Here is a 17,300-nt window from a genome sequence, read left to right as displayed (position 1 = left end):
TCACCAAATGTGAGGAAGAGGTAGGCAGTGGAGAAGGCAACAGTTTGGCAGAGTGAGTAAACATCCATATCCACATTGCCTTGAGGTATCCCTGGGAAGTTAGGCTGTATGTCTCCCCTGTGACAGGGCTCATGGAGKGGGGCTTCTGCTCAAAGGGGTGACACCTCCACCCCAGCAGCACGATTTGYGCATCCCTTCCTCCCACAGCAAGAGAAAAAGGAAACCCAAGTCTTTGTCTTGCTTCTTTGTCCCAGCCCTGCTCAGCCCTTCTACAGCTGCATTTCCTAATGCAGAAATAAGTTACCCCAGCGTGGCCCTAAACACTTGGGGAAGCATAGTTCAATTTTGTCTTCACTGCTGAGAAATCTTGGAGCAGGTCTGAAACTACAGTAGCTTGTCTGGGTTCAACATTCARTGGTTCATGGCTATCGTGTTTCCAGGCCCCATGCGAACAGCTGTTAGTGATGCTGATGTTGCACATCTGGCAGCTTAGAGTCTTGGTAGCCTCTGATGTAGTTTTGGTAGTTCTGCGCTGTTTTGTGCTGTGGAGTTTTGCAGGGTCTCATCCCTATGGGATCATCGCTAGATGCTGACTTTGCACCTTGGGTTCCATCCTAGCAGAATTTGCTACTCCCATGTTCCAGATATGCCACTGATTTGCTAATGGGAGTGAATTGAGACAGTGTTTTTTGAGATCTAATAAAATGTGTAAGATGAGCGTATTTGAGAAGGAAAAAGTTTTCATTTTATGTCATTCTCTCTCTCTTGCAGACAGGACAGGATGGGTCATCCCCGAGACCTACACCCACCCGCATTCCCATGTCAAAAGGTATGAAAGCAGGAAAGCCAGTAGTGGCAGCCCCAGGAGCAGGAAATGTGACAAAATTCGAGCCTCGAGCCGAGACTCAGTCTATGAAAATAGAACTGAAGAAGTCTTCAGCCAGCAGCTCTGCCTCCCTGGGCGGGGGGAAGGGCTGATGGCGCTGGCTGAGGGGGTAGGTTGCTCAGGTTTACTGCTGCCCTGGCAGGCAGACCCCTGTCTGTCCAGTTGCTAATGTCTCCATATACTAATGAAGCCCTCCGACTGATAACAAACTAATAAGTGTGTGCACTGACTACTTAATTTAACAACATCCCTTTGTTTTCTTAACTGGAGGGGAGAAAGCCTTCAGAAAGGCAGTGGTACCCCAGGGACACTGCAGATGAGGGGGACAGAATGGGCATCCACACTAGTCCAGATTAATTATTAGTTACAGAACTGGTCACTTTTTAAGGAATTGTGGCTGGTTTGGTCACTACAATAGACTGGAGATAGGTTGGTCACTTTTAATAGATGGTCTCCCACCTTTGGGGATCACTTTCCACCTTGGCTACTGCATGGAGCACAATCTTCCCTGTTTGTGAGCACTTCACGCCTGGTTGCCTTGGGAAGCAATGCTAGCAAAGAGTATGCTTGATGTTTTAAAAAATTAAAATAAATAAAATATATATAAAATATAAAATATAAAATATAAAATGTATAAGGCATAAGGTATAGAGTATATAATAAGAGTAATTTTAATAAAATAATACCAGGAGAAGGAGGAAAAGAGAAAGAGCAGCATGACATGAGCAACCTTTTCTCTAGGAACTTCTCATCTAAATGAGCGTTTCTCTCATGTGTGCTGCATTCTCCAGGGGGTTACAAAATTCAMGGAGGTAGGGAGGCTGGGAGGTTGCAAAACGCTCGGCAGCAGCAATACTAGGTGGCAGATCATTTCTTTCAAAAGTCACTACTTACAGCCGAGTCTCATTTCCCTGACCACGAGACAGGAGTTACTGCCCGAGACAGGAGTCGCATAAAGGCAGGTGAGCCAAAAGATAATTACTCTTAAAAAATAAAAAAGTACAAGAAACATTGATCTAGTTAAAATCACCTCAGTCCATTTGTACCTGTACCAAGGGCCCCTAAAGTCTATGCAGCAAGTCTTCATTAGCCTTTCTGTTTTCCTCATCAGGGGAAATTGTGGTATATGAACCCTAAGTGCTAAGCATCCTTCTGTCACATTATGAATCCTTAGCACTGATTGATGGTGGCAGAAATTGCTGCCTAGGAACACAACATGTAGACAGTGAAAAGGACAGGGCTTAGTACACAAGTTACCCCAAATTCACAGTATTTGATGTGTTTCTCTTAAATATAGACCATAGTACCCTGGAGATTCATCTTTTTTTCTTCTCTGTGATTTCCTTATTTATATGTTTGCATTTGTAAGCATGCTTTAAAGAATTATTTCAGCATGGAAATGTGGGTGCAGGTGACTGTTTATTTAATAACCCTACAGTTATTTYAGGGCATTAAGTGCTCAATTTCCAGTGAAGAAAGTTTCAAATGAGAAACAAGAGAAAGTGAGCTGAGCAGACTGATAAATGCAGGTTTTGAAACTTGTGTAATACTTTACCTGTCACGAAAGCAATAAAGGAGCCCGTGGTTAGGAATAGGTTTTAGAAGAAAAGACAGGAAGACATTATTGATGAATAACAAATTCAGCTCACAGAAAAGAAAATGAACCACCAGGTAAAGTATTTAATAGTTTTCTCTTTGGAAGGAGAGGTTTGATAGAAGAATCTACTATGGAAGATCAGCAAAATTATATTTAATCCAAGCAGTGTTTAGTCTTCAGTCAGCCCTATGCACTGCACTCTAATTTGAGATTCAGATATTTGCATTATCCCAGAGTAAAGTCAGCATTTTACTATTCACCTGAAGGACTCTGTGTGGAGGATATGATGGCATCACCTCTGAAAAGAAGTAGGCTTTAAGTTTTACATGTGTGTAGTACTTGCAGTACTGGTTAAAATTTTGGTTTCTACAACATCTGAAAATTGGGTTTGTTTTAGTTCCATTTATCATAACATTCTGTTCCTGGTATTTTGGATACAACTAGGAGGTTGGAATTAAAAAGCAAAGTGAGTTACAATGCCAGAAATACATCGGATTCTCTCAACTAATTGTTATCACTTAAAAGCCTCAATTTGTTAATAAATTGTTGCTGAGTTCTTACTGTTCCTACTGTAATATAGACTTTTTAGCAGATGTTTGAAGAAAACACATTATTATGAGCTTTTAGCTGCATATTCACTCTAAACACTGGCACTGAAGCAAACCTTCGGTTCAAAACAGTCATTTAAATAATACTGCAAACATGAGCCCCAAGCTAATGTGGCGCGATACAGTGATGGACTACAGCTGGTTTAAGCTTTCCTAGCTTTTCCATAGTTAGCTTTTCCATAGTTAACTGTTGCTATACCCAGGGCAATATTCCTAAGTGTGCCTGTAATTGAGAAGTTTGTTTGTTTTGGATGAGATCTGAGAAACTAACTCACCTGAAGAAACAGTTCAGCCGTACAGAACCAGAAATCCAGGGCACATAAATTTGAGCAACAGAACCAGAACTGAAGGCGAAGCTAGGAATTACTCTTGTAGGATCAGTTGGACTTCATGAGACACACTTGAGAAATTCCAGACAGGTCAGATGAAAGGTCCTGTTATTTTTCCCAGAGGCAGCACAACAGAAAGGAACTTTTGCTTCCCAAGCCAACCCAACAGAAGCCTGCAGTTTGAAGTGAGGCAACTGATTTAACTGATAACTAAAAATATATATTTAGTTGCACTCATTATTTTTAATACCTATTTTAATTGACCTGAGATACTTGTTTGTGAAATACAAAAGAAGAAAGTTAAGGTGATAATGTTGTAAAAACAAACAAACAAATAAGCCTGTAGTTTAGAAGTCTTACAAGTTGAAACATGATTTTTTTTTATTGTGTTGTAATTTCTTCTGAATCTGAAGACAGATGTTTACGTTAATTCACTATAGTAATGTTCTCCATTTAGCATCATCTCCACATGGCAATTGAGACAAGTGATTTTAAGTACAGCTCGTAAAGCTCCAGCTCAAGTACTAGCTTGCATGGAGGTGCCCCTGTATTGRCATAGCAGTGTTTCAGTTTTGGCTTATCTACCACTGCAGCCTCTAAACCTAGGGTCCATAATCTAGGTAATCTTTTATTTCCTCTGAGGGCTTTAATACAAGTCACAATTTCATTGTCATTTGAAGTGAGCATGTAGCACTCCACGGGAGTCAAATGATACAGTCCTGTTTTTTTATCGCCTCCTGTAGTCAATGAAGCTGTCACTTCCATGAGATTGTCCCTGGCTATGGAACAATTATAGAAACTTAAAGGGGACCCGATCCAAACTAAAAGGAGTCTGGCAAAGGGCATGAAAGTTTTAACCTAGCTGAGTTTCACTGCAGTATTCAGACTCTCGGGCCCGAAGAGTCAAGTGAGGGAACCAGTGGATGTTCTGAAGTGATTGTGGAATCATGAATGCCTCCTAGGAGATAAATACCACACAAACATAACAGTAGTGCTGATTGTTTTTAAAAATGATTTTCATTGAAGCATTCCTTCAAAGGTTGGAGACTGCTCCCCCTTCTTACCAATATCTGAGGAAATTCAAACCCACATTGGCTCTAATACAGTCTGCCAGTAGAGTGGAGAGACAGTTGAGGGGGGAGAAGGTRGTGAACTTATTCTCTCCTGTCACACGCAGTGCTTCACTATTTACTGAGCAGGAATAAGGACTAGTTGAGTGGTCAAGATACTGAACTAGTAGGAGGGAACCCCAGACTCTGATCCTTGTTCCAAAGGCTGCTTTTGATCCTGGCTTTCTGTGAAAAGGCGGCTTGCGAGATGACGCCGTCYGTGTTCAGCCATCCCTCTGCTGGTGAATAACATCGAGCCCGTCAACCAAGTTCAGTCAAATCTGACAAAGCAATAGCAGCCTCAAGAATAAGAAGTTCCTCCCGTTTAATGAAGGAAGCAACTGAGGAGAAAGACCTTAACAATGCCAACACTGCGGGAAAGAATGTGGCATGAGCTCACCCTTACACGACATCAAAGAACCAAGACAAGAGAGTGATGTCAGAAATGCCCCAGGGACAGGCTTTGTTCAGACCTCAGATTTTATTAGGCAGCAAAGAATCAAACTGTGAGGCACAAATCCATGGGAAAACATTAGTGCCTCTATTTATAGGGCTGCTCCTTGTGTATTTTCCTCAGCTGGACTGGAATGCAGAAATGAGGCCTTTCTCTGACTAAGTGATCACCTAGAATTACTAATCATGTTTTCCCTCTTCTTTTCTCTTTTTCTCTGTATTATTTTTAATGAAGTTTCAATAGCAAAATGGATCTAAAATAGGGTAATCATGATGGTTACAGTAGTCTTTTRAAAGTGCGGAGATAAAGACTTGAATTCCTTTAGGCACATGAACCTAGAATCCTCATATTTGGGGTGAGTCCTCTTACTATGGCACATTTGTATAAGAAGGGAAAATATCTACCTCTTTCTCAGTCCTTTAATATCTCTCAGTCCTTTTAAAATCTCAAGAAAGAGCCTGATTAGCTAACTACATGAGAACACTGCGGTCACAGCACAAGAAGGAGTCTCTGGCAATGACACCTAAGAAAGACACCTAAACCTTGTAGAAGGCCAGGATTCAGAATTTATGACTTTGCCCTCATTGTTAGTTTCTTGCCTGTATTTAGGTAGATTCCTTTTTATCATGGTGTTTTCTTGATTCACTCTCTTCACTTGTGGCTGACATAAGATAATGAAGTATCAAATAATCAATTTTGAGTTCCAATACAGAGTGGCTGTAGAGGCTGTAGTGCCATCAGCATTTTAAGGCAGCGTAAAAACTGTGTTTTGCCACCCCTGTCCCATATCATAATCACAACAGTGACAAAGACCTAGTTTGGGTATGCCCATTAGTGCTCAGAAGTTCTGTCTCCCAAGTGTGATGTTGAGCCATTTCATGTCTCAGTAATGTGCAATTACATGTGTACACACTTACGACTGAGTCACAAGGCTCAATCTTTGAGTCTCCTGTAGTCTGTGTTGTCACAACTGTCAAATTATAGAACAATTCGGGTTGAAAGGGARCTCTGGAGACCTTCAGCTTCAGTTGTCTTTTGATTGTCTTCAAGAATGGAGATTGCAAAGCTTTTCTGGACAAGTTGTTCCAGTGTCTTACCATCCTCACTATGATGGGCTTTTTTAGAGTATGTAATCTGTATTTCCCTTGATGCTGTTTGTGTCCCTTTGGCTCTGAAGTAGGTCTGCGGCAGCTTTCAGCCAACATACATTCCTGCTGATACCATAGAAGGGGTGTCAGTGCTGCTAACTCCTGATTTTGCACCTTCCCTGGTGCCACTGCTCGTGCTCGTGGAACTGTAACTTCAGCTTGTTCAGGACTGGCTGAGGGCTCGTTTTGRCCTTTTTGGTAGGGCTCATTGTCAACTAGAGAGACTCCTTGTTCTGGCTGTCTGTGAAGCTGTACAAGCAGGAGTGAGAGCAAACGCAGTGGTGGGAATGTACAGCTTCGGACAGCAGTAAGGCAGAAAGGGGTCAAGAGCCAATACAGATCATATACTGATGAGAAGATGCACTGTGAATTTTCCAGTTGATCTGTGTGATTTTAAATCTAGTTCCTAATAAAAGTTTAGTGTTGTTTAATTGGATCCTGCCATCTGAATTAYTGTAACACTTATTCATACATATAATGTTTCCTATATGTAATCATTAGCAGCACTATTTGTTTGAGTAAGTGTGACTGAAAATGAGGGAGCACAGAACTCTATTTATAGCCCCTGGGTGATTCCTCTCAGGTCTTAAAACATGCTAAGTAAACAATGCCTTGAACAAACATGGAGATGTTGACTTATTTTGCCCACTTTTTCCTTTAGTGACTTCCGTGTGTTTTTTCAAAAAAAAAAAAAAAAAAAAACACAGGTAATGCTGTGCCTCCTCTGAACAGAGTACCCCCGTTACCCTATGTAAACCTCAAACTGCTTATACCACTTAGTAATTAGTATCATGTGAGTAATCTCTCAAGTCACATTAATCTGTTGAGTCATGCCAGTTAGATGCCAAATGATATGTTACTGCCTGAAATACGTTGCATATGTTCTCAAACATGCTCAGTACTTACATTAATATTCAGTGGTTCTGATCATTTGACAAATGTATCTTTAGAGAGGGCAGGCTACTGTCCTGCTGCGTTTCGGGGCTTTTTGGCAAAAGCTGCACCAGTAAGGACAATTTTCAGACCAATTATATGTTCCTATCACACATCAGTGGCTGATCTCATTGAGTCCGTTTGAAACCTGTAGCTTGCTGGCAGGAGTCCCTATGAGCTCATCTTTCCAACTTGTTTTCATTTAGGGGAATGTTTTTCTCCCTGAAGTCTGTGTGAATTACTTCCCTTAATTTTGATGAGCTCTCTCGGGCAAAGCTGCATCCAACATTTGTCATTGTAGATGTTAGCTACACTTTGAGTCACTCTTGCTGCATAGGCACTAGTCTTACTTGACTTTTTGGAAAAATRTAATCAGGCTTAACTACTCTCAAACTGAGAGCTATCAGCTCTGAGAACAAAACCACATAGGATCACATCTGGATTTATTTTTCTTGTMTTTTGACAAGATTCAAGTCTAAATGATTCTTCACTTTAAAAACTCTTTTCAACAGGATTTGAAAGGCAGAAATACAGATGTATGATACTCTACTTCTGTCACTTGGACTTGTCTATGGTTTATACATTTTTGTATCATTTGGTGTTACTTGCTTGTATGAATTATAAGAAGAGATTAAACCTCATATGTTAGAGCATCAGTTCATGTACTTCATTATATGAATTGGTATTTCTGATAGGCCAGATGTTAATGGTGTATTTCTCTGGGGAATTCTGATTTACATCAGTCAGAYTGAAATCAGAAAAAGCATTTTTACATACCATCTTTTTATTTTCCTAGCATTAACATATTCATTTTTGTTTAGGTGATTGTGTAGATCTAGAGTCCTAGAAAAATCTATATAGTTAAATCATACAGAAAAAAAAAATCATATTCCTACAGAGGTTATTATCTCTGATAGAATCTACCCTACTAAAATTTTAGGCTAATAACTGTTTGGACATCTGTTTTATTAACTAGAATGTAATTTTTATATATACAATTATAACATAATGCAAAGTAAATGTTAAAAAATACTAAGAGCATGCATATGCATCTGTGTATGAGAAGTTAATGACAAAATGAATATTCGAAGTGGAAATTATTTCCTTATTTTTGTATTTCTCCTATTCTTTTCTGCATAACTGTTATATTTGATCTCTAGGAAGAAGACTTTGATTCAGAAACCTCCTGTAGCTTTGCTGTTCAATCAGTAATCAAGGGAAGATGGTGATTTGCCTCTACCTGTTTAGTTTTTAGATTTGATTTCTAAAATTTGTATATTTATATCTAATATACACAGTGAATATTAAGAACAATTTGCTTCTTAGAAAGTTCATGTAACTGCCATTGGAGTTATTAGGAAATTTAATCTAAGATTAGAATCTGAACTTAAGTAAATGCGGCGTTTTTATCAGATTCATCAAGAGCATGAATTAAAAAGGCATTGATCGTGATGACAATTTTTAACGTAGTTTGTGGTTCCTTCAGGTTCATTGCTCAAATTTGGGAGAAAAAGTATAGGTATCGTTTTGAAAATAATTTTTAAGGATAAATAAATGGAAAATAAGTATTTTTATTTTGGAAATTCTATCATTTCATTTTCTTGAACATACGTCCTTGAGTGTTGCCTTAGCCCTACTTGTCTGATTCCATGTGCGTAACGTAACTAGAACCTGCCATCTAGCGGCAGAGTTCTGGTGTCTTTATGCAATAAGCTAAAATTTTGCAAATACTATTCAGCGAAATCAACTAATAAAGCACAAGTTAATAAAGATGTAAAATGGAATAATTCTATAATGAGCATGATGCATTATTATTTGTTTCTAGTTAGCAGTGGCACAGTTGTATTGTTTCACATCCATAAAACTCATCTTTTTAGAAAAAGAATACACTGACAACGTCATTCAAAGTTAAATACGTTTTAAAAAATATTGTCTTTAAGCAAAGTGTATATTTAGACAGAAAAATAGAAGAACAGTCATAATTATTGAATATTTTAGCAAAGCCTAGAGGTTAATCAGGGATCTCTTCTCTTACACACATGGCAAATCCATGCCTTGGAAAAATGAAATACACGCTTAATTTTGCATACTGTGGCTGACATTTAGTTCCATTAGAATCAACAGCAAAACTCAAACAGACTTTTTACTCCCTGTGAGGAAAACTAATTACAAAGTTTCTAATAAGACACTTTATTGAAAAACAGTAATTCAGCTAACAGAGCATATAAATGCAACCTAATACAGGTTTCTAAGTCACATTTCAACCGAAATAGGAAATGACCCCTTGCCTCTTCCTGGTTCCCCTTTCAGAATTGCCAGCAGGTGTTTGATGGATTTGCCCAGATAGAAAAGATCCAGCTTCCAGTCACCCTCTTGCTCATTCAGGTCTGGGACTGGAACCTGAGTGTTCCTATAGTTTAATTTATGTAACTATAGGGTCCCTTTTTCGTATGGAAAACCAAGTGATAGTCTTGGTGCTGAGGAGGGAGCCTAGGGCTCCTAAGTCCTTGCCTACTACTGGTACAATTTCCCATTGTAGCAACAGCCACAACACTTCTACCAAGCCGTGATCTGGGAGTAGAAGACATCTACAAAATACTTCTTTAAAAAAATGCTTTGCGCTGTCGCTGTAATAGTTCTTTTTTTGGAAGGACTTGTGATTTCTTTACAATATTGTAAGCCCAGCTGTTTTGCTGTCTTTTAGAGAGTGTCATCATTCACCAGCTACGCATGAACTCTAGATGAGCCGCCCCCATGGACGCTCTCTGTGTGCACTACCCTCCTTGCCAGTTGGATGGATCACTGTAGAAGCTCTCTGCCGTCAACACCAGGGTCACTTGTGCTACTGATTTTTCTTGGAAGTACTTTATTGCTTCCGCTAGGTTTTATATATTATTTTCTTGGTAGAACTTTTAAGAATGAATGGCCTTGCTGATATTTTGAGAGTACATAGTCAGAGAGAGAGAGTAGCAGTCTTTCTGCCAGCTGAATTTCACTTTTATTTGCAAAGCCTAAAGCACGTGCTTGATTTTGTTTGATGTTTGCTATATAATTTATTTTTATAATACACTTTGTAATGTATCCGTCCCAAAGTTGCAATTCTTGTTGTCCACGGCGCATTTATTTGTAGAATACACTGTTAAATTTGCAATTTGATATTTTTGTAATAGAGAGTATGTAAAGAAAGTAAAATTTAACTTCAGCAACATTTTATCTTAAATGGAAAAAGTATTCAGCACAAATTTTGCCACCATACGATTCTGTGAGACTAAATGCTCTGAAGACTGCTGTATAGAATTTGTACTGTTGCAGAATATTTCTTGCACTGTGTGATGGTTTGGCATAAAATTAAGTGTTAAAGTCCAATGCCTTGAAATACAACCAGAATTACTCATTTTAAACAATGTAAGCCAGTTTTTAAAGCTGTGATTTTTTTTTCTATATAATGTATGTTTTTACTTCTGCCTGTACCAAAAGAGTTGATTTTCATTACACTGTAATTAATAAATTTTCACAACTATGCAAATGTAATCAAGTGTTTGAATCTTAACTCTAGTTTCTTAAGGTTGACAGTACTCCCATATATATTTGCTTATAGGGACAGAAAGCATRGCTTTGATACTTGCTTTTTTTTTCCTGTCTGGTATTTCAGAATAGTATCACAGTAATACAGAGTAAAACTAATTCAGATATTGTTTGTGATATGAAGAGGAATGTATCTCCAAGCACTTAATTACTTATCTGTTTCTAACTTTGTGCTTTCACTGCATTGGCAAATATGTCAACTGTGTATGACGGGAATGCTTACTGCAAGCCTAGCAAGGCAGTGTAAGTAAGTGAGATGCCAGGCACTGTATCCTGAACTGTTCACTGTATCCTGAACTGGGAATTTTTCACTGGTGGCTCTCGCTTCTCAAATAGCATCTGGAAAGCTCTGTGGCAGCAGTACTTAGGGTAATTTTTGAGTGAATTATGTGTATAAAGCCAGATATAACCTATAAAAGATCTTTTTCTTATGCATTCTAGAATGAATTATTTCCAGTTTAAATCACTGATAGATTCAAAATACTGCAGTTTTTTAATGGTAGAAGCTACTGGGAGAAAGAGAGTGACTTGTATTTTTTGGATGATGAAATAGTGTTGCTTTGCAGCAGGATGCTCCCCATGACTTGGGGTGCCAGGAAGAGTGCATTAGCTCAGCGTCCCACTGAGAGGGCCAGCACAGTTCATCTTTGAAGCTGGAATAGCACACTGGTATGAAGTCAGTTTCATGTTCATGTTTTAGCTTGCTCTTCAGCCATGGGAGCTGTTTTCATCCTAGATTAGAGTCCTGCAGCAAATGCTGAAGCCGTAAAGTGGCAGGGTTATCTTCRACCTGTCTAAGCTTTCTTGGGGCTTATCTGCATTGTAAAAACTTGACCAATGTGGCTATACTGAGTAGTCTAAACACAATAAATACTGTTTATACTTGCAAAGGAGTGATTCTGTTGGTAGAGCTTATACCGTTTCCCTGTCCAGGCCCATTTTGCCTATACCAGGACTTAAGTTGGTACACCAAGTTTGTTAAGGAGTGTTTGTWCTTAAAGCAAACCCTTTGTGTCAGTAACAGCAGCTGTGTCTGTAGATCATGTAGGTCACGACTCACTAGYCAAAAAGAATTCTAGCTCGCAGAGAGGGATGTGACTGACGTGATTCATGTGTAATACGTTCCACTTACTTCACTGTGTATGTAGAAGAGTAGTTAGGATCTAGATCTTCTCTTTTGAAAAGTTATTTGTGAATCAACACTTACTTGTATTAAGAACTATACTGAGCTCATCTGGAATGAAACTGCCAGCTATTTAAAAGGCATGATGACATGCCTGAAATAAACAAACTTCTGCTTTCAAATATGAGTAAAACATAGAAAGAAACCCCATATTCTGAACTTGAGTCTAGATTTAAGAAAGGTCTCAGCAAAGGTAGAAAATGTTTTCCTTGTCTAGGAATCCTTTAAAATAAAACTCATTCAGAAGTCTTCCCCATTTGGTCAACATATAAATACACATTTAGGGTTCTGCAAACCCATTAAGATTTTGAGTTTAAAAAAAATATTTTTAAAACATAAATGTATACTTAAATCCAATTACGTAAAAAAAAAAAAAAGAATAGATGAACTGCAGCACAGTGGGGTAGGACCCTGGTCACGCTGGCCATTCAGAGCAGAATCTACTGTTTCATTGCTGTTAGTGCTTCTGGTGGTACCATAATAAATGTTGATCGACCTGACACCTGAGAAGTGGCTATAGGATCAAAATAATACATCAAAATACATACCAAAATGCCTACGGGGAAAACCCAGGGGTATAAAGGGCATTTTGAATTGTGTACTTCCAGTGGTGTACTTCCACAGCATTCATGTCCCTGATTTTTCTTTTTCATTACCCAACTTGGATTTGAATCCAGAGAAAGTTTGTTAGCCACACAATTAGCCCACACATTGCATACTCTCGACAAAATGTATTAGTATAGTTTAAATGTGGTTCATTCTACAAGTGTTTTCTTTTTTGAAGGAAATAATCATAGTTTTCTGGCTAAGGCAATATAGGCTTTGGACATTGGTAACTTTAAACAATTGAAAATTAATGAAAAATCTGCTTTACTCTTAAAGAACACATTCTTTTTTATAGAGGACTGAAAGATCTAGGTTAGTGTAATTACATATATTAACATAAAATTTCACTCTATTAAAAAAACATTTAATTTCTAGAGAAGACCTTTTTACAGTCACAGTTTTGCATTTCCCTCATCTTTAAACATAATAGGACACAAGCATGAGATGAAACTGCTTTATACACATCCCTGTAATGTAGAAATAAAGCTGTAAGTAGAAAATTGAGGTTATTATCCTGAATTCTCCACTTTCTACTGTGAATTGCTGAGTTTTATCTCTTTCTATGGACATTAACATTAATTTCTAAGTAGATGACTTGTATTTAAAGCTTATTTTTACTTGGAAATGTAGATTTGCTTACTAACATAAGCTATTTGGCAGCTGATGCATTTTCCTTAAGAAGTTTGCTTTATAAATTAGTGGTTTTAACACAGCATACAGTTTTGTTTGGAATTTAATTTAATGAATATTAGTTATTTAAATCTTTCCTAGAAGTAAGTTTGCATTATGATAGCATAAGGGTCAGAAGAAGATCCTTTGAGGGCCTTAATGAATTACAATTACAAAATAAATGCCAGTTGGGWTTCTTTTGGACTAACTATGGTATATTCGTATTTCTACTCCTGATATCAGACTTCAGTTTCCAAATTGAAAATGTAAAATGTTAATATTTATTCTTAAGAAGCTGGGTACATTTTCTTCTTCCTTGCCCTAAAAGATTAACAGATATAACACACTGAGGCTTCATCTCAGTAACATGTCTCTGTAGCCCTCGGTGAAATGTAATCCTGACATTGCAAATCACCTCAGTGTAAAATACTGTGAATGGGAATTTTGGGGGGCTTATTTTGTTGAATATAAATGAACTTGCATTAGCAAAAATCTCTGGAATAACATCCATCCAAGGTCTTAGCTTGTAGTAAAATCAGTATTATGAAGTATTTATGCTGATTTCTCAAAAGAACAGAAGTAAGATATACCTCGTGGTTGCATCCACACTGATTGTTACTGATACGATTTATTTGGCAAAAAGAAAAATCATGCTTCTAATTAACCTTGTTTTTCTGTTGGAAAAAAAATGTATGCATAGGCCAAACTTGTAGATGAGCATATGTATTGGATACAACTAATTGAAAAGMGATATCTGTAACTGGCCAATAATGACATCAGTAGTGCTCCCCATTCCACAGGATCTGATCTGCACGGTGGACTCTAAAGTCTCTCTTCCTTCCTGTTTCACATGATGTGCAGGGATAACATGGAATTAGATCACCAGCCCCTGGGTGCTGCTCTGTCAGTATGGCAGCACTCACCACCAAGTGGGGACTGACCTCCTGGGATATACACCATCCCACACCTTCCCTGGCAGCATCATAAAAGCACCTGATTCCACAGGGATGGAAACAGGATGAATGAGCTCTCTGGTTCTTTCCTCTTCATACTTTCCCCACATTTATCCTGAGCCTTTGTGGCTATGGCTGTATTACCAAGTAACTTGATAAAAGAGAAGCAGATCAGAACATTGAAGCGCTGAGACTTTTCACATCTCCRTTATCTGTGATGTGCATTTTCTTCACGTCGGATTTAGTCTGGACCCTTACGCCAACGGATACCTTGCACATTGGTTTGAAACTTTCTGAAGGAAAACTCACACAAATCCCTGCTGTGCTCCCTTGGCTGAGAGTCCCTCCATGAGACCCTCTGAGCAGCAGCTGTTTCACACACAGATGGTGCCACGTGAGCGTCTGTTAGTGTCACCATCGCTGTGGCCCACAGCCCTACACCACTATCCAATGTGGCTATTCCCCAACAGCGACAGGGCCTGTGCCCACTTGAACTGTGTCCTTACTGTTCGGAGAACAGAACAGGAAGGTGCATCTGGTTGTGTCATTGCATGATGATAAGTCCCATATAATAAGCCTTGTGCCCATGTTCCCAACACCATGCACATTAGGATTGCAAAACACTCTGCCTTGTTGTGCAAGGGTGCCGAGTGCCTTTCCATCTGGAAGATGTTTCTCCATCTAGGGCTCTATGTTCAGCCCTTATCAAACGTCTGGCTTGCTCCTTCCCTTATGAAGCCACAAACATGCTGAGCTGCCGGAGAGGACTGCATGGACAAAAGGGATGTAATGAGATGTTGATGTGTCTTCCTGGAGAGGTCAGTAAGGTGCCAAGATTAGAAAGAAGCAGCTTCCCCATGGCTGCCCAGCCCCAGCATAAGGCTCCCTGTGCTTGTAAGGGCTGGACGAGCTCAGCTGTCCTAAGGCTGGGAGGCAGCGAGGCCTGGCACCAACCAGAGAGGCTGGTTCCCGCAGGATGGGAAGGGGCTCCTCACAACAGCAAACCCTTCTCCTTTCCCCTTCCGCAGTGAGGCAGGGGCTCCTCTCCCACCCGCTCCCCTCTCTCCGCGTTAAGCTCTCAGGACAGCTCTCTCCCCTCACACCGTGCCTAGGTTTTTGRCTAAAAGGCTGCAATCACAAAGTGCCTGTGTCCTTCCAGCCTCCTGATGGGTCATCAACTCCTGATGTTTCCTGTTCCCTGCTCCAGAGGTTCCCTGCAGCCAAACATCTTCATTCCCCAAACTACCCACCTCCTGCATTAAAACACCTTCTACATACCCAGGGGCTCTGCCTGCCTGTCTCTTGTGAGGATTAAAGGCTGCTATTGCAAGGACTATGCCTTTCAGACCCTAAGTGGGCCATCAACACACCATGGCCCCAGGCTCCCTGTTCCACCTCCCAACCACTCTACAGGGAGGAAAGCAAAAAACTTTATAGGCAGAGGGCACCATTTAAATGGGAAAATTAAATAGGCTGTGCAGAAATGTGTGAACACAACGTCATCCCCAGAGATCAGCATGGCCCACAGCATGGTAAAGGGCAGAGTGCAAAGTGAGCACATATATTAATAGGGGGGCAATGTGCCATAGGATGTTTTAAATCAGGCACAAAGGAAAAGAACGAGATAAAGTAGGAGACAGTGGGTCAACTGAAAACATGAGTGTGGGGAATAACACTAAAAATATCCAGCCACAGCAGCCTAAGTGCAGTGGCAGGCACAAGGCCTATGGTTGCGTGTAGAAGTGCACTGGCCCTGGTGATCCCCACCGCCTGTTGCTACAGCCCAGCCTGGGTGCCTAAACCCAGCTCTGTAGATTGAGGATGTGCCGCAGCGGGGGCCTGCAGAAACCCCACAGGGTTGGGACGAATTCTCTTTCTTCCTCTGCCTCTTTCTGCAGCTGCCCTRTCACCTGCAGCGTAACTGGGGGGCTCTGAAGGGACCAAAATCTTGTTCCCACCACCCTCAGGGCCTTCTGCTCCCCTGCACACTGGGCTTGCTGCTTTGTTCAGCAGAAGGGGATCCCCTCCCATCCCTTCTGCTGCTTTGGGGCAGGGAGGTGCTGTGCAGCACTGGTGTGTGCTGTGCCACTACCGGCTGTGTTCAGAAAAGGCAGAGGCCTCAGTGTGGAAAGCAGGGAGGCTGTTATAAAGATGTTCTCTACAGTAAACAGCGGAATTCTCAAGGAACCGGGAGATGTCCTTCTGAAAGCCTAACATCCTTTGCAGACAGACTGCAGTCCCGATCATCAGAGCAGCACTGAAATGCAACGTCTGAGTATCAAAGCAGAGCCAAGCACCCTTTCTCCTCCCCTATACTGGAAACCAGGGCTTTTCCCGAGGATGGAAACCAAGGCTTTGGCCAGGACATAGACATGATGCATTGCTGCATAGGTGTGTATAGGTGTGTATGTATCCACACCTTCCATAGGTGTGTATGTATCCACTAAAGTTTGTCTGCTGGCACAGCCTGTCTTGATCTTAGCTGTTGACTGCTCAATTTCTGCCACCCATATTTATCCCTTTGGCATCATCTTTCAAAGAGAGGGACGAGGTTTCGTACCCTCAGAGGAAGCTGGCGTTCGCAGAGGCACAAGGACATGTTAGGTAGCCGAGGGGTCCCTCCAGTGGCCTTTGGAGATACCTCCAACCTCCGAACGGCTAAAGTACAGGCATGTATTTAGAGAGACTGTTCCCCTGTGCGTGCAAGATGTCTTAAGCAGGACTTTTAACAGTCTTAAGTGGGATTTTTATAAGTTTTAAAGCCTTCAATCAGAATGCTTACTGAACAGTATATAGGGACATAAATACTTGTTGGGCTTTGTAGGCTGTCCTACACTGTTTTTGCAAGACTGGCTTTCAATATAAAAGCRCCAACACGCGATACGGGCACAGTGCGGGATAAGGCCACCTCTCCCGCCGCCGCCCTCGACTCGATGGGCAGAAGGCGACACTCGAACCCSGCGCCCCGGGACGGCGCCCGCGAGCACGGCCACGCCCCACACTGCGCATGCGCGCAGCCGCCAATGCGGAATACGAGGCGACAGGCGCATGCGCAGGCCGTTGCCCGCACGCCGCGCTCCCCTTTCCGCTCGTGCGCATGCGCAGTCAGGAGCGCCCATTCTCCCCTGAGAGCGCAGGGAGGGTGTGGCCAGTGAGTCGCGTCATCAGCTGTGCGCCCCGCGCGCGCGCGCGTCCCGGTGCGCAGGCGCGGCGGCGGTCACGTGAGGCGGCGGCGGTCAC

The 17,300-nt window shown here is 41.0% G+C and overlaps 1 protein-coding gene across 5 annotated transcripts in view; it reads left to right on the top strand.

Annotated features, from left to right (window-relative positions):
• FILIP1 (filamin A interacting protein 1) overlaps window positions 1–10,490 on the top strand; it is a 103,919-nt gene extending 93,429 nt beyond the window's left edge. For 3 of the 5 annotated variants that reach the window (XM_026051253.1, XM_026051252.1, XM_026051254.1), the window contains 2 exons: window positions 772–995; window positions 9,769–9,810. In XM_026051253.1, coding sequence (XP_025907038.1) covers window positions 772–978 — 207 coding nt within the window. In that variant the 3' untranslated portion in view covers window positions 979–995; window positions 9,769–9,810. Of the gene's footprint in view, window positions 1–771; window positions 996–9,768 lie in introns of all 5 variants that reach the window. The other 2 variants (XM_026051255.1, XM_026051256.1) reach the window with 2 other exon arrangements.
• Window positions 10,491–17,300: the final 6,810 nt, after the last annotated feature.

The sequence above is a fragment of the Nothoprocta perdicaria genome, unplaced genomic scaffold, assembly GCF_003342845.1.
Source record: "Nothoprocta perdicaria isolate Ctin4 unplaced genomic scaffold, notPer1 scaffold_74, whole genome shotgun sequence".
NCBI classification, from domain to species: Eukaryota; Metazoa; Chordata; class Aves; order Tinamiformes; family Tinamidae; genus Nothoprocta; species Nothoprocta perdicaria.
Note: the sequence above shows the minus strand (reverse complement) of the source record. Positions and strands in the feature narration are given on the sequence as shown.